Source organism: Lytechinus variegatus, chromosome 4 (assembly GCF_018143015.1).
Source record: "Lytechinus variegatus isolate NC3 chromosome 4, Lvar_3.0, whole genome shotgun sequence".
In the NCBI taxonomy this organism is placed as follows: Eukaryota; Metazoa; Echinodermata; class Echinoidea; order Temnopleuroida; family Toxopneustidae; genus Lytechinus; species Lytechinus variegatus.
In genome coordinates, this window is record NC_054743.1 from 19,878,911 (window position 1) to 19,899,984 (window position 21,074).

At 35.4% G+C, this 21,074-nt stretch overlaps 1 protein-coding gene across 3 annotated transcripts in view; it reads right to left on the reverse strand.

The window, feature by feature from the left end:
- Positions 1 to 2,758: 2,758 nt before the first annotated feature.
- Positions 2,759 to 21,074, reverse strand: part of LOC121413570 (CNK3/IPCEF1 fusion protein-like) — a 40,063-nt gene continuing 21,747 nt past the window's right edge. For 2 of the 3 annotated variants that reach the window (XM_041606433.1, XM_041606432.1), the window contains 7 exons: positions 20,234 to 20,416; positions 17,766 to 17,839; positions 17,084 to 17,262; positions 12,109 to 12,606; positions 7,014 to 7,207; positions 6,161 to 6,321; positions 2,759 to 4,818 (listed from right to left, as the gene is read on the reverse strand). In XM_041606433.1, the coding sequence (XP_041462367.1) occupies positions 4,413 to 4,818; positions 6,161 to 6,321; positions 7,014 to 7,207; positions 12,109 to 12,606; positions 17,084 to 17,262; positions 17,766 to 17,839; positions 20,234 to 20,416 (1,695 nt within the window). In that variant the 3' untranslated portion in view covers positions 2,759 to 4,412. The remainder of the gene's footprint in view (positions 4,819 to 6,160; positions 6,322 to 7,013; positions 7,208 to 12,108; positions 12,607 to 17,083; positions 17,263 to 17,765; positions 17,840 to 20,233; positions 20,417 to 21,074) is intronic. The other variant, XM_041606434.1, reaches the window with a different exon arrangement.

Genomic DNA, 21,074 nt, shown 5'->3' on the forward strand with positions numbered 1-21,074 from the left:
GCTAACCGTGAACTGGCTTATACATGAGTGAGTCTATTCTTCTGCTTCAGACCCGGTACCATCGGGAAAAAGAAAATCATCTGTGCCTGCACACTCGGTATTTGATTCAAATCTTTTCAATCACTGTATATTTACTTCACTTGAAATTACATGGAATGCGCATACAGGATGATGATGGGGATGATAATAAAGAGCTATAAAAGAATCTGAATGTTTTTCATTGTTGCATACAGTACATGATGTTCAATTGATTTTCTTCCCCTTTCTTAAAACTTCAGCTGTGTAGGTCAGAATATAGAATCACTTAAACAACAGCATTTTTGACAAAACCATTAAAAATCATGAAAGTGTATTCTTTATACAGAAATGATTAAAAAGGGAATCAATTTTGTTTACCTCAAAATGTTCATAACATATCATACTCCAATAAAGTAATCATGTGGATAAGGTAGGCCATAAACAAGTTACAAAAATATTCTTTCATCTAAATGCCCATTGCTACATATGAAACCTTTAATGCACAAGACCCAATTTTATGAAGCTTTTTATTAATAGAAGTTAAAATTAATGAATATATTGATATCAATCATATAACATGATATCAATACCTTATAACTTCTCATAAAATTATAACAGGCTTTTAATGAAACAGAAAAAAAGGAATCATAACATATAATGCACTTGGGAGTTATGCAACAGCCTCTGAAGACCCCTTAGATGCCTAAACAAAGAGGGTCTTTGACACAGGCAAAGTTTGAACATATGAGAAATTTATTTCTCAGGGTTGAATGTAAGTTATCATTCAGTTAAGACTGAATAAAACATCAGTTGCAACACACATGTATAGTTAATGACGTTTCTAGAACTTGAATGCAATAACGTAACTAATTTGAATTTTCACTGATTTCTCTTATGTCATGATCACTACTGAAACAAAAATAATAAAATTCTGAGTGGTACGGTATCATACACTGCATACAGATTACAGAAATTACAAACATGAAGCGATTGCATGATTTGATCTGGTCGATAATATAAAGATGCAAAATGTGTACAAAAATGTAAAAATACAAAAGCCGGTGAGGTACTTGGCTTCACTTTTATGTTCAAATTGCGGCATTGTTCATAAAAGCCCTTTCAGCACTCAGTGTTACTCTGCATAATATGATGTGTATAAAAATCAAGCATTGTGACAAAAGGGAACATGTTACAATAGTGTGACTGAAAGATACAAGCATCCATGACTACAAGTTCTCAAAGTGAAATCATATACAGACATAGATTCTATACCATAATATAAAAGTATTTTGCATGTGTGGAATGAAATTGAAAAGAACAGAAATTGATCCAAATTACAAAAATGGTACCATTTTGACAATTTTGATATCAGTATCACTGACATATCAAGGGTTACATCAATTTGAGTATTGCCACAAAACTGGAACAAGTGTGAGTTAATCAAAGAGATTTTAAACATATTTGTAGTTTTGTTACCCCCCCCCCCCCCCCCTCTCCCCCATGAAAAAAGCAAATTGTACCAAAAGGCTTTATTCTTTCCTCTCATCAAACATGATATAGGGGGTAAATCGCCCTTGTGAATTTATATAAAAATTGATTTATAAATATATAAAACATTCCACTAATACATTACATGCATCGGGAGATGGTTCTTCTACGAGGCAAGTGTTCAATATATAATTTTTCTTTGCTGAGCCTGATACCCAATCTCTCAATTTTCCATCTCGTTAGAGACAATATTTATAGACATTCTCTTGATCTACACATATTTACAATGATACATATGTACATTACCAACAAATTAAACAAGTATTCTGTGAAAACTGCATCAATTGCATAGTGATGGTTAAGTGACTGAACAATGACACATAGTGCATACAATGAAAACTGTACAATTTGAAATACACGTATCTCCATGGTCCCGTAACACAAAGCTTTGAAATTGATCTAACACATGATGTGTGTTTGATTGATAGCACATTATTTTAAATGCAATCAATCACAAAAGTCAGCCCGACAATCAATTGATCGGTATTGTGTTACAGGGACCAGGGGGGTGTTTCACAAAGATTTAAGTATGACTTTGAGTTGCACTTAAATACCGAGTTGCGTATGGTATGAAAGGCTTGACCGCATTGGTCAGATCATGTCATGAGGACGAGCACTACTGCGTATCTATCAATAAGATCGCGCGTTGTATTACAGATACGTGTCAGCATTTAGATGTGACTTTAGTCATACTTAAATCTTTGTGAAACATCTCCCAGGATATGTTATACATTGAATCTAATGCCTTTCTTCAATAATGTAAGAAAGAATTCTAATGAATATGGGTTGTTCTGAGCCTGCACCTTTGAAAGTTTGTGAAAATGTGAACAGATATACAAGTATAACATATTATGGTGACAGGCAGATTCTTGCTATCAACACAAAATTATTACAAAAAATGAAATAAATTACAACTTTCTGTTTGTATGGTTTATAAATTGGACATATTACTATAATCAAATATCATTATCTTTATTTTATATTCTGAACTTCATGCTGGTAAAATCTAATATAATAATGTAAGGAAATCAATGTGTTATTTTTAAAATCTCTTTTCAAAAATTGATGAAATACTCTTATGAGATTCAACAACATATCAGATTTGTAAATTGTTTTATAGTAGATTAGAATGGACATTACTGTGACACAAACCCATTCATGCATGCAAGTCAATATTTTTTTTAATCTTTTATTGTTTGTTGCTGGCAACAGAAACAGATCTAGATGTTGCATACAACTTTTTCAGAAACACTGACCAGGCACATAGAATGGAAGCAACATGCTGCAGCATTACAATACAGGTGGCAGACAAAAGACAAACAAATAAACAAGAAACAAAACAAGTCCTAGTTTACATAAACATCACCTAAGGCATGACATTCCTATCATTTTGATTTAAGCTGGCAATTCGGATAATAAGCACCAAGAACATTTTGCGCTACTTACTAGAGGTTTCATGACATTAAAGTATATGTAATACATGAATATCAAATATTTATTCTCCTAAAGCCTGTCTAAAACCAGTCTATTGGCTCCATTGGTACGAGTCCATCTCCAAAGCTTGAGGTCGGGAGTTCAAAAGACGTTAAAAAGATGGGAGTTTATGCCACACTGTTTGTCGTTCAACAATTTAAAGGATAGAGCAACATTGATCTGGCACTGCTCAGTTGCTGCCAGGCCCAAGATCAATTGGGCAAAATGAATTCTGTAGATTTCTATTTCTGATTTAATATGGATTTGCCTTTCCTTTTTCCATACCTTTCCTTAAAAGTCCTTTTTCCTTATCTTTCCATAAAAGTCCATAATGACAATTGTACTGGAGGTTAATCTAATATGCCAATTTTACAAGAGTGTGGTGGCCATTGTAGAGCTCTTTTTGTAGAGATTCTTCCTGAAATTAGAATTTCATAATTTTTGTAATGAAAATATGTTTAAAATGGGCCTTTAAACGCACATCTTACAAATTAATTGAATGGATATCAGATGGACACATTATCAACTGGAAATCACAAGGATTGTGGTTGGAGTTCAGCCACTGCATTAAGGGTCCTTGGCAAGACCAAAATATACCTTTTGCCATGCTCCATTTAAGTGTTGATGTGTAGCAGTAGAAGTAAGAATTCCTTGAAAGCAATGAGCTCATTCATCAGTCACCAAGAAATTCTGGGTGAAAGACATAGAGAAACTACTTCAACAAATGCTATGAAATTTCTTTGACTTAGGCAGGAGTTTGAATAAGAAGAGGGGGAACGACACAAGCTTTTCAAAATCTGGTAGGATATTGCTCAAGTGAGTCAACTTATGCAAATATTTTGGCTAAACTTTGATTTGAACCTGCTCAGTCCAGAAATCTTCAAGCTTTGAAAAAGATCTCTACTAGGCATAAATTTTATCCATTTGACTCTTGTTCGACGATGCTCTGACACCCGGCACAGGCAACAGATATGCATTAATATATATTGACTACTGAATTCTGTAGTCCCTGTAAGTTTTTGTACAGGCTTTGGGCCAAACCTCGATCCATGAGACAGAGGGTAACATTCATGAAGTTAGATTAAAACCAAATAAAAAGTAAAATACAGGCATTCCTAAAAGGATGATACACTTTGGAGACAATCTACGACATTGTCAGTGACATTATCAATGGTATAGGATTTTACAATCCCATCATGATAGTAGCTACAAAGTGGCTATATCGCAACGGTCAACACAACAGGCAAGGATTTGATAGGAGATGCGGTGGCTGTCATTTTCCAAAGGCAACATCAATGATACAGCTCTGAGCTTGGATGGAGTCATGTATAGGTTATATCTATGATAAGAGTCTTAGGGAACTTTGGATAACATTAAAGACTGGTCTCAGATGCTTCGCTCTCCGATCGTCCAGTGGCTAATCTTTCACTGTCCTTGGTTCTACTGGCCACCACACCTACATCCTCAGACTTGGCAAAGGCAGAATCACCATCATCACACAATGTCCCTGAGTCTGCCTTTCTCGTCGTTGCATTAGCTTCCAATCTCGTGGGTGACTGATGCAAAGAATTATCGGTTGATTTGAGAGTATCCTCTACCGTGTCACCAATGGTTGGTGCAACATCACTAGAGGGTGTTTGGACATCGCAGCCAGACGTCGTCCCGTCGCTGACCGTCGTCATGTCTTCGCCCAGGATCGTGGGATTTTCATGAGCTGATGTCGTCGTGGAGTTGGTGTTTATCGATGACATGGATGATGACATTGGCATGTCAGCAGTGCTGTGAAAAAAAAACAACATCATGAAAGGTTAGAGACTTGAACGGGTAATACGGGAAAACAGGATCGATTTGAGAAGTAGATAAATTCATCAGGTTCGTTGTGGGAATGTATTGCACAAAAACATATTTTAAATATTACCTTCGGAGAAGGATTCTAAGGCAGTTTGAGTTGCCCAGGTGGAGTAACATAAACACATATGATTGATAAATACAACCGACTGCAATTTATTCAGAAAAGGTTGACCATAGACATAAAATATTACCTTGAATTAACCTCTTGATTGTATCCTTTATATTACAGGGTTCTTGACCGCATCTGGGGGTAATTTCATAAAGGAGTTTACTTCACCATTATGGTGACATTATGGTAACTACCATGGTACTAAAGCACAGCAGCCAATCAAGATCTAAGTTTACTTGGTAGTTGTCAATATAGGAGCAAGTTCTTAATTGAATGGGCCCCTAGACGAGGTCTGAAGGGTGTTTTACAAAGATTCAAGCATGACTTAGAGTCGCACTTCAATGTCTCGTTGCATGCCTAACAAAGGCGTGACCGCATCGGTCAGATCATGCCAAGAGGTCATGCACTAATGCATATTGATCAAAGAGATTACGTTGCATATCATGTAAAGCGTCAGCATTTAAGTGTGATTCTAAGTCATACTTAAAGGAGAATGAAACTTTTGGAACAAGATAGCTTGTGTGAAAACAGAAAAATCAAAGAAACAGATCAACGAAAGTTTTAGAAAAATTGGAAAAGTAATGAGAAAGTTATGAGCATTTGAATATTACAATCACTAACGATATGGAGATCTTCAATTGGCAATACAACAAAGATGTGTGATGTCACTTGTGAACAACTCTCCCTATTACTAAGTATATATTTCACTTAAATTGCTTCTTTTATCACATCTATCAGTGGATCATGTGTTCTTTCTATAGGAGGGCATGTATAACAGATTTTTAAAGAGTACATCATGGATAAAGAGTTTATATCACCATATGAAAAAGCAAAAAGAGACATTTTGAGGGTATTTCATAGTCCATCAAAGGGAAAGTTGTTCACATGTGACATCATAGATCCTTGTCGCATTGCCAATAGGAGGATCTCCATAGCATTAGTGATTGCAATATTCAAATGATTATAACTTTCTCATTATATGTCCGATTTTTTTAAAACTTTCTTTGTTCTTATTCTTTGATTTTTTCTCTATCCACACAAGCCTACTTATTCCAAAGGTTTCATTCCCCTTTAAATCTTTGTGAAACACCCCTCTGGTGGCACATGTATTTTGTGGGTGGTGTGGCATGCTGCTCTTTCACTTCTTATATGTATACCTACCTATCAGGGTCTGAATCACTGCTCAACTGGTCTCTGCTCTGCCCATCTAGTGACTTCAGGAATTCATCATGCTGTTCTCTCCATTCGTGCAGAACGGTTGATGACACCACCTGATCTTTGCCCAGGAGAAGCTCTACACTCTCCAACTCTGCTTGTTTTGCCTGAGAAAAACAATATATTATTAAAATATAAATCATGATAGGAAAAAAAAAATATGTATCCACTGATCTGTGTTTTTAATTTTTAATGTATATTGAATGCAGTTAACAACAGTAAAGAAACGTGTACATCTCTAATAATTTTAAAGTATATAACGAATGAAAGTTTCTTAAAGGTTGAATGAGGCTTCTTATACCTGTTATAAATACACTATGAACCCACGATATTGGGAACAACAAAAGATAGTGTTGTTGCTAGATCAGACTAAGCTCATTCAACAACAACAACAAACACACAGGGAGCAAGTAATCTTGTTTTATTTACACACATTACGTACATAACGCCTAATTATATTTTACATTGGCTTGTATGTAAAAGCCGATGTAGGAAACATTTACATAGTATGTTGTTAATTATTGACCAATAAATTGAATTGAATTGAATTAAATAAAAACAACAATAACATATCAGCCTCTAAAAGTGTGGCATAGCCCCCATGTATCAAACTTGGATTAAATATAATAACAATAATAAAAAATAATAAAAAAACAAGAGCATCCCTATGCAGATTACAGAGTAAGAAAACTGAAAGAAATATTTCTATGTGCCAGGATAATCAGTTCACGATAATTATGTCAAGACTGTCGGCCGAAGTAGCTCGGGTTCAATTTTCCTTTCAATGGTTAAAGCTTACCTTTAATTTTCTTTCAAGCAATCTCTTCTGGTAGACTTTCTTAGCCTTTTCACTCATCTCCTGTTTGGGTACTCTAAGAGTAGGTCTTTCTTTCTTCTTTCCTCGAAAGCTAATACTTCGACCGAGGACTGGGACTGGAACATCACGGATCTTCTCCCACTCCTCCCCGTACTCATCTTTTTTACTAGATTTTTCTATAATTGGAGAAAAGGAAGGAAATCAGATGAGATAGTATATCTATATCATTATCATCAGCAGTGCTCAATTTCATAATCATATTTACATTATTAGAGCGTTGTAATAACCCTATCATCAACATAGTTATCAATGAACATATTGATATTTTTGGTAGTCAAAACCATTCATATGTGAAGTTTCAGTCTTTAACAAAGATCTTTAAATTTTTGTAAATATTCATTATCAAAATTAGCATCATCATTATCGTGCCATCATCATCATCAGCTGCAGCAACATCACATCATCATCATTATCATCACTACTACCACCTTTATCATCATCATTATCATCATCAACATCACTATCATAATTACCATCATCATCACCATCACTATAATCCTTTCCATTGTCATCATCATCATCATTATCATAATATTTTCCATTTTATGCCATTCGAAAATTTTGTATCACATTAACTCTTCAAGAAGAAAGAGGGCGATTGATTTCCAATAATCAATGTGCTTTGGAAAATTTGAGGGAATTACTGTGGAGCAATTGATGCGAGTCACATACTCCTGGAAACCCGAGAATAAAAATGAGTTATAAAAAAAAATTATCAACTTTTAGGAAATTTTGAGGTGGGGTTGTATCTTATGCTTGCAGAAAGAGTTGCGATCAAACGCAACTCAAAATATCTTGCGCAACTTGATTTTTAGCCAAATGAAGCACCAGTATTCGGGACTTGCACTTGATATTTTGACTTGTGTTTAAACGCAACTCTTTCTGCTACAGGCCCCAGATCCAACATTATGGAATAATCTGTCAAAGAGAATTGACAAAGGATCCATCCCTAATTGTCTTCATAGCACAAGAATAATTTCCTTTCTGAAAAATTGTAATCTCTGTATTATACTTTCATGGAGGAAGACATACAATCTATGAAAACGTCCTTCGAATTACATACATGTGTAGTTGGCAATGGAGAGAAAACCCATGTACAGAGGATGATGAAGGCTTACCTTTGAATTTGAATTTACACTCTGTACCTTGTGAGCTTTAGGAAAATAAATACATTTCTGAATAAAAGCACTGGTCAACATAGTTTGTAAAGAATGGTGGCTTGTTTTGAAAATCTGACCTTGGTCATATGACATGTTATGCAGGCAGGCTTTATGCATGCAGGCAATGGCTGGAAATCAGCGGTAAGCAAGGTGACATGCTACAGAATTCATAGAACTGGTGATAAAAATGTTATGAAATTTCTAAGCACAAAAAAGGCATGTTGTAAAGCTGGATTGCAAAATAGTAATTATGAATAATGAATTTAAATGCTATTGGGAAAAAATAAGTCTTTTAGATGTTCTTCTTTTGACCCCCCCCCCCAAAAAACAACATAAAGAAAAAGATCATGCTTTAAAATTCCTTTAAACAAATCCTGATATATATAACACAAAGCTTCATAATGCAGTTTTAAATCAAATCAAACATTAGTTTATCTCGCACAATATTTTTTGTAATTTGCGTTTAATTATCACATTTATTATCTGAGCATATTTTCTGTGATTTTTAAAGTTAGGTTTCTTCAATGACTAATTGAATGCTGCCATATTTTTTACAAGAATCATGTAGTACATTCAATTCCATTTAACACAAGCTGCATACATGTACAAACATTGCATTCAATGCTCATTATATGAATGTAGTACTTTTCTTGTATCATTTTCCTTGTTAATAGTATGAAATGTTGTTTGTCTTATTAATGTACATGGTAAAATGAATGAATTGAAATGGGCTCAAAACTTAAGATGAAGTACAAGGAGAACATACATATCAATGCAGACCATGATCCATCAAATCAATCCACATGCAAAATTATACACTCATGCATACGGAACAACAAAAAATAACAACCTTCGAAAAACAGACACCACTCAACAAAACTACACGAAGGAAATATCAAATATCATAGGATCACAGAAAAAATGCCTGGCCCTGGTAAAGACAGCTCATTTCCATTTATCAGCCTTGCCCCTGCTAAGTGCGAAAAGTTTAAAAGGGATTCTGCCACAGTATTTTATTTTTTGTTGCTAATCTTGGGCCTTATCGAGTCCAAATCTGCTACCATCATGCACAAAAGTTAAACAAAATTTGCAAAAACCCGGGGCAAAAACCCGAATTTCCCCCCCCCCCTCATGTCTGATCTAAAGAAATTGAATGGCCTAGTTGGGTTTAAGCTCTCTCTGTCCGGTACAGAGGATCAAGTATGCAGATTTAATCCAATGGTGCTTGGGGATACCTCATGCATGCATATAAATCCGAAAATGATATTAAGAAATATCTTATTTCAATAACTGTTCTAATACTGTATACTATAGATAGAAATAAAGTAATTTTCTTTTTAAAAATAAGAAATGAGGCCTAGCCTCCCAAGTGATGATAAACCCAACTGCATTATGCATGAAGTCTCTATTAAATGGCATCTATGTGCAGACAAACATCTATGTGCACAAAATAAAATTTGTTACTTCTGCTTTTAATAAAAAAATATATATTTCTAAGTATCAGGGGTGAGAATGACCCCTAAGAAAAACCCTAACCCTTAAAAAAATAAAAGAAACAAGCTGAAGTTGAAAAAGCCTCTCTACTATTGTACAGAGCAAAGCTAAAATAATAAGAAATTAAGCTGAAAATCAAAAGCAAAAATACATGTAGCTGATATATATCAGCTAAAAAGCATAATTCTCATGCCGCTGTAACATTAACACTGATATCTAGGAAAAGAAGAAGTTCGCCACGACATCAGGTTGGTTTGAAAAGTGAATATCGAAAAAAATGACAGAAGGACATGTATATCAATGAAGAATGGGGTGAAAATCATCTTGAGATTAATAAAAGGGCAATTCCATTTATAAGTATCAACATTTTCATACATCCGACCCCCATTTTTCTCAATTCTTACTTCACTTCATAAACTGACCAAGTCATGTTCATTTTGAGAGCATTACAGACTGTCAAAAGAACCAGAAATCAGAAACAGAAAATTAAATAAAGATGCCACACATAGGGGGTTGGAGATATATATTTTATGGAATTGCCAAAAAGAGTTACTAATAATTTTTTTTTAATTGGGGGATATCACAGTGGAGCACCTCCATGTGATTTTATCAGTGCATTCAGTATACAATGTATCATCAGAAAAAATCATTTCAAACATGAGAAAAATTTGTCATTCATCATGAACCATAAAAAAACAGGAATTCAGATTAAATGACAAATTGAGCACCTGCTTGTATCTGACACCACAAAACCCAACCTTTAGAAATTTCATAGCTCTGTTATTCTTGGATTCTCATAAGAATTACATGAATGCATTCCTTTCATTTTTTTATTTTTTTATTATTTTTTTTATTTATTTATTTATTTTTTTTTAGGGGGGGGGGGCATTATGAAAAACTAGCTTGATATATCTGGGTAGACTTAGTTGATAACGCATTGGTGATCCATAAATGCATATTCTCCAGTTCCTGGGTTTCTGCTTCTCACACTATATGCAACATAAACACTCACAGCAAATGATTTCAATATTTATCAAACAACAATCATAAAAATAATGCATGCTGAGGAAGCATTTCCCCCTCTTAATCAATAACTGTTTAGTAATAAAATAATGCCCACATGCAATGAACAGGCACAAGAATGCATGAAATGAATGAAAACAATAGATACGATTATTTGAGCTTGGAAATAGAAATGGACTTTCATGGTTCACATGAAGAAATATGGAAAGGTACAAACAGAATTTGCTGGGGGGTTACAATAAATTTCCATGAGATTGACAAAAAGTAAACTTTTGATATTCTTGTGATTAAGATTATGTTGTAAGGCTCCCCCCATGCATAGTGTTAGCATATTATCCATTGGAAATTAATCTATTGTAGTATCAAATAAGATTCTAATATGTAAAGTCACCAAATTATGTAGATCTTAAAATCACTTTTCGCATATTAGACATAATAAGTGGTTTCAGCAGAGATTGACTTTCATTGGGGTTTAAAGAGGACACGACACCTAAATGTACTATTAGGGATATAATTTCTTTATATTGACCAAATTAAGTAATTTCATGAAAATAAGCTTTCAGCATGTGAGAATCCACGGAATTGTTATAAATTGATACGAGCTCCATTTCTACTTCCAAGCCTGAAGAGAACTTTCTGATTATCTCTGATCTTGGATAAAAATATGAGATTTGAATGACGGATTGGATAGAGGGAAAGGTTAAAATTGAAACAATATTTTCATATTTCTTTTGCATAATAGCATTTCAGACTTTGATTCATGTCTGAAACCAGAACGAAAGGCTTCTTAAGGTTAATGATTAAAAGAACATTTGTAATAAAGTTTATTTTTCAAATCAGGATAATCAGAACATTTCTTCATATAAAAAATAATGTAATACCATAGGAACCAGGATAAGAGAACAAAATAACAAAACAATGTCTGACTATTCAATTTATAGGGATGCCAGTTGATATTGATCAGAGGGCCTGAAAATCACCAAGAATACAATATTTTGTACACAAAAGTGCTAAAACTATGGCCTGAAAATAAATGGACAGAGCCTGAATTCAGGCTTTTGCCTGAAACCTGGCATCCCTGAGGCCAAAGAAAATGATATTCCCCTTTTTTGTTTCATTGATTATTTGATAATACATATTTCAAGTCCGGAATGGTACCATACTTGATTTTGGAAGCGTAGATCATTTGTTGCAGAAATCAAATCAACACGAGTAATGTATTTGCTAACATACATGTAGTTATCTGGCAATATGACCCTGCCTGTCTGTCTAAGACAGCTTATCCATGTTCCTTTATCCTGGTTCTGAAATGAAGTTTCTAGTAAGCCACCATTCCTTACCGCTTTGTTTAGCCTTTCTATCTTCTTTTGTTTTTCTTTTGCCTTCATCAACCTCTGTGTATCCGGGTATTCCTCCCTGCCCCGGCTCCCAAGTAGACAGATCATACTCCTTCTGCATCCCTCTAGGAGATTTCGAGGATTTGCCCAACAGTCGTGGCGCACATCCCCTGTGCTGCACCTGAGGGCTCGACGACGGGGTGGAGTCCGTCGACGATGGAGGGCTGCTGGGAATAAACAATTTCCCCTGGGGACGCCTGCTCTTCTCCCTTGCCCCCGCAGGGTACGTCGTTTGGTCGTACTTGATGATGCTGATGGGGGATGGCTCACCTTTGAGAGACTCTATGGCTTCGGCAGCTCCTGGGCTCATAGAGTTGATGCTTCCTGGTTGGCTGTTGGTACCTACTGACGTGGCATCGGAAGAATCTCCAGATTCTTGGGCAAGGTCGTAGCTTCCTTTGCGGCTTTCTTCGTCTGTGCTTTCACTGCTGTGGTATCCACCTGTACCAATGGCAGGAACAATATGAGTAATTCCATAAAATGGTCAACCACTTTGTATGTCCGACCCCCATTTATTAAAGTTTAACTTCACTTCATAAGCTGACCAAGTCATTGTCTTTTGAGATAATTACAGACGGTCAATAGAACAAGAAATCAGAGATTTCAAATATACAGGGTCGGATGTACATATGGAATTGTCCATATACATGTATGATAACTCTTTTGTTACTAAACAGTAAGATTCAGAGCAAAATAATGACAATGATATATTTATTATTTTACTTGAGTTCTGCTGGAATTAATCATTTATTTTTATTTCCAGGCAAAACAATGAAGTCTTGATGCTCACAGGCTTGTGGGTTAACGGTTGGATTATTACGAGTACTTTTTTCTATAAAATTTATCGTAAGAACTGCAAATAAATGACCCTTTCAATGACCAGAATATGTAAGTGTTTCAGACCACCATGAACATCTCATATGTTCGATTCCCACTTGGTGCGCTAGTGCCCTTTGGTAAGGCATTAATCCTCAGTACCAGGTCCTTCAGAGAGGACCTTAAGCCGTCGGTCCTCTGGTTGCTTGCTTACAAGCATTCATGCTTTCTTAGCAGTCAGGTAAAAAATCACCACCAATCAATCAATCAATATTCAAACCACTCACACCATATTCAAACTCCTTTCTACCATTTAGCAATCTGAACTTACTTTTCACAGAAGTATCATCGTTTTTCTCTTTTTTCTTGTGAAAAAGTGAGAAACTTAAAACTCTTCCTCGACTCCCCATTTTCTCCCACTGAATAACGCAACTTTTCTTCCACTGTTTGAATATAACTGGCGAGTACCAGTAGAGGCTACACAACTATAAAACAAAGATTCCTGATTGCCTGTACTAGACATGTGTTAATATGTGCATGTACATGTATGTAAATGGATATGTAAGTAATACAGGTACCAAGAATAGGTTTGGGGGGTAAATAAGGGTTTAACATGTCCTAACAGTTTCAAATGCATAGTGTGCAGTGTAGAATCTATATAAGAACACATTTTTGTTTCAGTACAATATATCTATAGTATTAATGTAATTAAAAAAAGTCCAAACTGACTGAAATTACACTAATGGAGGGCACTTTGCCCAAATCTAAACCAGCAGGAAATACTTCATAAATCTTCCAAAGAGAATCTAAGTGGACAGGACACTCTCAGCAATAAATCTGAATTAATCCTATTTTGGCAGCTGAAAAGTATTTGAATGAATTTCATCATAGTGCAATGTAAAAAAAATAGCTGGGGTGGAATATAATATCTTTAATTTTGTGAAACTGAAGATGTTCAAAAGTCATGTTCATATATTCACTACCCCCCCCCCAAAAAAAAAATGCAGCAAAAACTATTTATCAACATATAAAAAGGTGGACAATTGCAACAGGTTTGACTCAACTGATTGTATATATTACCATAGGACACATTGTAAAACAATGAACAGTTAAGTTTGCTTTTTTTTAATGGGAAATCAAATCAAACCTGTATACATATTGTACATTGGATCAGCCTTGAACAATATAAACCATTTTCTACACCCCCCCCTTATTTTGAATGTACCCTAAAATGTCTGTACAACTGCATCAAGTTACATGTCAATGAATATGCTGGTTGATACTGTATATCTACTTCCTTATACACTCAAGGAGCGATATAGCCACACTCTATGAATCTTTATAGTGGGAAAGAAAGAGAAAATGATATTTCAACCACAAAGCCATCCTATAGAGTAATCAATTTTGACATTCCTGACAGGAAAAAGCTTAGCAAAAAAAATATAATAGAGATCAAAGACCAATTGACATGTGGGTACTAGTCTTTCAAAAAAATTTACAACAAAATGAGGAAGAAATTGTTGGTCCAAACAGCAAATATACTATGCCGATGTTGCCACGATTTGACAACATTTAGATCAGGTACGATTGGGGCCGCCATTAGAATGCAAGGAGATAATGATAATCTGATTTTATATAGTGCTTAATACATCAGAACGTGTCTAAGCACTTTACAGATATATTACTACCCCGGTCATTCCCACACACAATGTATGCACATCCTCCACTCTTTTTTCTGCTTTGCTCATTTTCATTTTTAAAGAATTCTGTGACATTTTTTTCGTATTTTTATTACACAAACAGCAGAACTATGAAGATAAATAGTTGAAAAAATTCTTCTTCTTCCCAAAAATATCAATATCAATCAGATTCATGGTCATTTATAAAAGTTATGGCAGTTTTAATGGGACACATTCTCAGCAGCTTCATGAAACCCTTGTTTACTTCAAGCATTTTCGAGGTCATCACAAAACAAAACTGGCTGATAATTGCACCTCTCCACTGCCCCTTCAAAATTATCAAACATATACCCTTTTTAGACAGGCTAAAATTTCCTTAACCCCGTACTATTGGTGGGGCTAAATGGCAATTTAGCCCCACCTATAGTACGGGGTTAAGCTTAGCCCACTTTCGTTTTACACAGCGTTTTTGCAAAGTGGGCTAACCCCACCTATAGTACGGGATTATTTGGCCCTGCAAAAAAGCAGGGTTATCCCACCAATTGCGGTGCTAAGAGCAATAGTACGGGGTTAAGATCGCATGTGTAAAACGAAAGTGGGCTAAGCGCTCCCATTCATGCCCCGCAACAGAGCCGGCCCTGTTGTCCAATTATAGGTAAGGATAATGAATATTCATGAACAGCAATCACGGCGATGAAAAAAAAAGCGCGCGCCAGAAGTCAGCGATTTTGGATATGACCCGAATGACCCCTCAGTGCGGTCGTGAATATTCATGAGCTACCAATAGTCCGGGGTTAGCGAGTTTCGTGTGTAAAAAGCAAGCATTCCTTATCCGGGGTTAGCAAAAACAATTTGGCATGTGTGAAAAGGAAAATAAATAGTACGGGGTTAAGGATAGTACAGGGTTAGCGATAGTCCGGGGTTAAGAAAATCCTGTGTAAAAAGCCTAATAGAATATTCGCTGTGAAATATTAAAAATATTGTGCATCACCATTTTACTCTAAAAAATATTGGAATTTTATTCTTGGTCCGTTGAGGTGATGCATGACTCAGGCTTGAGTATAGGGTAACCAGTCATTTTATAGCAAAATGAACTTGTCTTCATTTGCATGTACACGTGTGAGAGTTGGGAATGCATGTGTACACAGTGGTATATGCAGATTGCCACCCCCCCCCCAAAAAAAAAAAAAACAGAACAAATGCACACTGCCATACCTACAGTACCTTATTGTCCAATGACCCTTTACTCCCATACAACAACTTCTTTGGGGCTTTACTACCACCGTCATCATAGCCATCAATTCTATCACCACCACCATCATCATCATTGACATTATCTTCATCATCAATCATCATAACCATCTAACACCGGACATGACGGCTCAGTTGCAGAGCGCCCGCTCCATGAACAAGAGGTTGTGGGTTAGATACCCAACGGAGTCATACCAAAGACTTCTTGTTAGGCACTTGACATATGAGAATGGAGAAGGGTAATAATAACATATTATATTATGCAGGGCCAACTGGAAGAACAGCTTACAGCTGAGAGTGGCTACCCTTGGTAAATAAGAGTGATTATATGACACCTAGATAGATCCTTGTCATTTGATTGGTTGTTTGATATCGATCATTCAGCCGATTTTACAATGATGGTCATCAACCATGCAATTTTAGATCCATTCGATTTTGTTCATTGCACGCGTGCACCCAAAATGCAGCTACAGGCACCACTCGGGTTTGCAGCGTGCATGTTGTATGTACGAGATAATCAACAGACCGAGCTCGCAATGTATTAGCATATTTTGCATCGAAATTCACAAATTTCATATGAAAATTTTTTTTTTTTCATATAAACCAAATAATGAATGTTATTTTCATTTATGCAATGGACGAAATACTTCATTCGGTGAAAGATGAAATGAATGATCCATTCAACGAGGCGTAGCCTCGTTGAATGGATGATTTTATCTTTTACCTCATGAAGTATTCTGTCCATTGCACTAAAAAACATTCATTATTTGTATAATAATAATAATAATCCGCTTTTATATAGCGCTTAATCCATCGGAAGGACGTGTCTAAGCACTTTACAGATATATTATTACCCCGGTCGTCGGATTCAGTCAGTCATTCCCACACACAATGTGTACACATCCTCCACTCCCTGGGGAGTATTCCAGTCAGTCGCCTGTGAGGCGCACACAGTACTGGACAAGCTACAATGACTTTCACATCCTACCGGGTACCCATTTAGCACCTGGGTCGAGAGTGGCAAAGTGTGGATTAACGCCTTGCCAAAGGACGCCAGACCGTGGTGGGATTCAAACACACAACCCTCTGTTTACAAGGCGAGAGTCAGAACCACTACACCACGGCTCCTCCACATTATCAATCTAAGCTTATTATTATCAATATAAGCTTACCTAGATCTAATCTCTTTAGGATGGTCTCTGTGATGATAGTTGATTGCCTAACTTTCGTTTCATCTTGGAGCATGATGGTGGCTAGCTGTAATTTCTCCATCCAATTCTTAAGACACTTTTGATCATTGGCTGCTAATAAGATATCCTTGATATTTCCAGGATGTTTTAATTTGAAGGCACTAAAAAAATAGAAATCATAAGATAACAATTCTTTACATCATTCAAATTCTTAAGATCATTAAATATCATACCTGCCCATCATGACATTCATGAAATAGGAACAAAGTCGCAAGGCTTAGTAACACTCTTAAATTTCCTAATACTATTAAAAGATTATTTTTTAAACAAGAAATTGTTTGAACCAAACATTTGCTTTTCCCCAAATAGGAATATTCCAATTTAAGAGAAACACTTGCCAAATATGAAATAAAGTTTGGCAAGATAAAGAAAAAAATAATAGAGTTTGAAAACAATTTTGTAGAGTGTCTATCACACGCAGTGTTTTACGAAGCATCTTATTGGAGGTTTTCACAAACAAGTCTACTCTCAGCCAAGAGGAAAGGATTTCAGTCAACTGAAAACTAAAAAGAAATTGCTTCAAGAGAAGCTACAAATAGCCAAGAACCACTAGGTAAGTGGTTAGTATTCATCAAGGTACTATCAAGTACTATCAGATACTCACTAAGATCTCCTACTATCCGGTGATAGAATGACTTGAAACCCAGGCAGACAGATCACACCCTTCGCCTTATCAGACTGTAAAATATGAATGAAAGTAGTTAGCAAACAAATACTCCAAACAAGGCTCCACATTAACTTTTTTTGGTGGTGGCCCGTTCGGGCCACCAAAACCTTCAAATAATTTTTTTTGTGGCCCATTAGTAAAGTTTGGTGGCCCAAAAAATATAAAGAAAAACATTAATTAAAAATGAATAAAACAAACTGAAATATTCTGTAGTCACTACCATGTACCACTATTCTTTGTACATCTTGTATGTAAATCGTGCTTGCTGTTATTTTACTTTGCTTATTTTGTGGTAATATATAAATTGTTCTATCATTGTGAACATGAAATGATTGAAAGAGAATAAAAGAATTGTATTGTTCCCAGGTTGTGTGGACTTTTAATCTCCGTATAGACACACACTCATAATGGTAAAGTGAATACGGTAAATAGTGCATATAGCAAACTCAGATTGATTTACAAAACAATGATTTTTCCTTTCTTATTGATCGTAAAACCTAGATTATGCAGGCCCCAAATCCAGTTTATTTTCCAGCATATTATAGCAGGAGAAAATCACAGAAAATATGCTGCAGAATTAGAACAATGTATAAAAGGGGGAAATAAACAAAAATAATTTTTAGAATAGTATATTGAAAAAAGAAACAAAAATTGTGAAAATGAATAAGTGAAATAAGACAAATAAAAAATGAAGTAAGAAAAAACAAAGAACAGGAAAAAAAATTGAGAAAAAAACAAAAGAAAATGTAAGAAAAATGAATAAGACAAAATTATCAGAAAAAATGGGGAAAATTATTATTATTATTCAGTAGAAACATGTTCTTTAATCAGGCATATTCAATGGGAAGGGGTATAAATGGTTTAATCACTGTAAAAAAATGACAGAAAAAATAAGAAAACGGCAAAAGTTATCTGGAAAAAACAGTGAGAAAATTCCTTCCCTATATTTGACAAAATGATGGAAAAAATTCACATTTCATATCAATGAAATGCCTTCCCAAAGTATTTACTTCCTTAGGAGTGGTTTAAGAAGTCATTTATAAACAAGAAAGAAAGAAGCTGTCTATTCAAGACAGCTTCGAAAATAAACCAAATATCAACATACATACAAATGCACATGTGGGACTGTGATGTACTCACCTATGTGTTTTATGTGTATTAATGCATTTGGAAATCGGTCTTTTTGAGTCAAAAGAGAGGTCATAATTCCTCCTTTTAATGCTTGCAAATTATCAGGTTTCAGTAATATGGACTGTAGAAGGGCATTTCATTGGTGTAAAATGTGACTTTGACGTAGATTTTCAAAGTTCTGGGGAAGATTTCTTAGCAGTAACATTTCGCATCGCAGCTCCCTGAGTCTGAATAGTCTGCTAGCGCACAGCCAGCTGCAGTGGTTTCACACATGCAAAGCTCAGCCAGACAGCCGGCACGGCCGGCTGAATAATAGTTACTGTATGCTAGCGGTAGGCCTACATACTGTCATGACTATGCCATCTTTGTGTGTGTGTATTTGTGTGTAGATTAACAAAAAAGGCGCATGACGAATTGACTTGCAGTTTGAACTGTAGAAAGTTGATAAATGCATGCAAAATCGGGAGAAAAATTGCGCTACTTTGAAAATTATTGGTTGCCCGATTCGGGCCACCAAAACTTAACATTTTTTCAATAATGGTTGCCCGAGATGAATTTTTGGTGGCCCCGGGCCACCGCTAATGTCGAGCCTTGCTCCAAATGAAGCGAACATCAGACTTTTACTAAGACATATTGAATATGATATCTTACGACCACCATATCAATATAACATCGGAAAAAGCAGCAAAATAGAGCATCTTTACATGCTGAGAAATACATCAAGCTGTATGTCGCATGCACGTAGTACATGTACTAAACTTGACTATATTTACCAAAATATGAAAAAAATCTAACATGCAAGCCCATTGCCCCTGCCAATATTCATAAAATTCAAAATAATTTTACTTGCAATTTTTATATGTACATGTACATGTACCTGCATATCATCACACACATAAAATACACATGTTTCTCGAAATATATTTTCAATCATTATGAAGTAGTTAAGGGTGGTAACTTATTTCATTTATACAAAGGATGGGGTAGCTGGTTGCATGAGATATCATTAAAGAACTTAAAGTCCATAAATCTCTCATCTTAGATTTGTCTTATTTTCATTAACCTATTCCTCTCATGATAATGCATTTATGAAAATGAAAAAGACATCGTAAAGGTTCATACTTGCTTATACATGTATAGCGCTTGATACTTACTTTGTCAGAAGTCTCTAAGCGCTCTACAGTATGTATGCAGCATAATTACCCTGGCTTTAGCAGTGCAGCTGTTATGCGCGCTGCGTAATCATAGTGAAATTTCCTCTTTTAACATCTCACCTTTTGATCTTTGTAGTAATATAGGACAAACTCTTTGAGAACAAACCACATCGAGTGCCATTTTTGTCCTATCCTATCTTGTCTCTTTATCCACAGTTGTCCTTCGCACTCTCCTGGTCCGAGATCAGCACACGAGACGCCTCTCTTGAATCGACCTTTGGTCTTGTGCTTTCTTAATCTGACCTACAATAGCATCAAAATGACAATGATGATGACAAGCAGCTACAGCAATGATCATAACAGTAATAGGGAAAATGTGCTTATATACATGTATCATTCAATTCACTATTCGATTGAAGGACAAGTCCACCTCAACAAAAAATTGATTTGAAAAAAAGTAAAAAAATCCAACAGGCAAAACACTGAAAATTTCATCAAAATCGGATGTAAAATAAGAAAGTTATGACATTTTGAAGTCTCGCTTAATTTCACAAAAACAGTTATATGCATATCCACAACTCACCGATATGCAAATTTGCAGACTGATGACGTCACCCACTCACTATTTCTTTTGTATTTCATTATATGAAATATTCTAATTTTATCCTCCTTGTCAAGCGAAACAAAGTTTTACTTCTCCCTGAACAGGTGGAATTATTATTTTAACAATTATGTGGTTAAGTTAAGTTGATCCTTATTGTCAAATCTCTAAAAATTGAAATATTGTATTATTCAAACAATAAAAAACAAAAGAAATAGTGAGTGATGGACATCATCGACTCTCTCATTTGCATATCGGTGAGTTGTGCATTTAACTGTTTTGTGAAAAATAAGCGAAACTTTAAAAATGTCATAACTTTCTTATTCTACATCCGATTTCGATAAAATTTACAGCGTTATG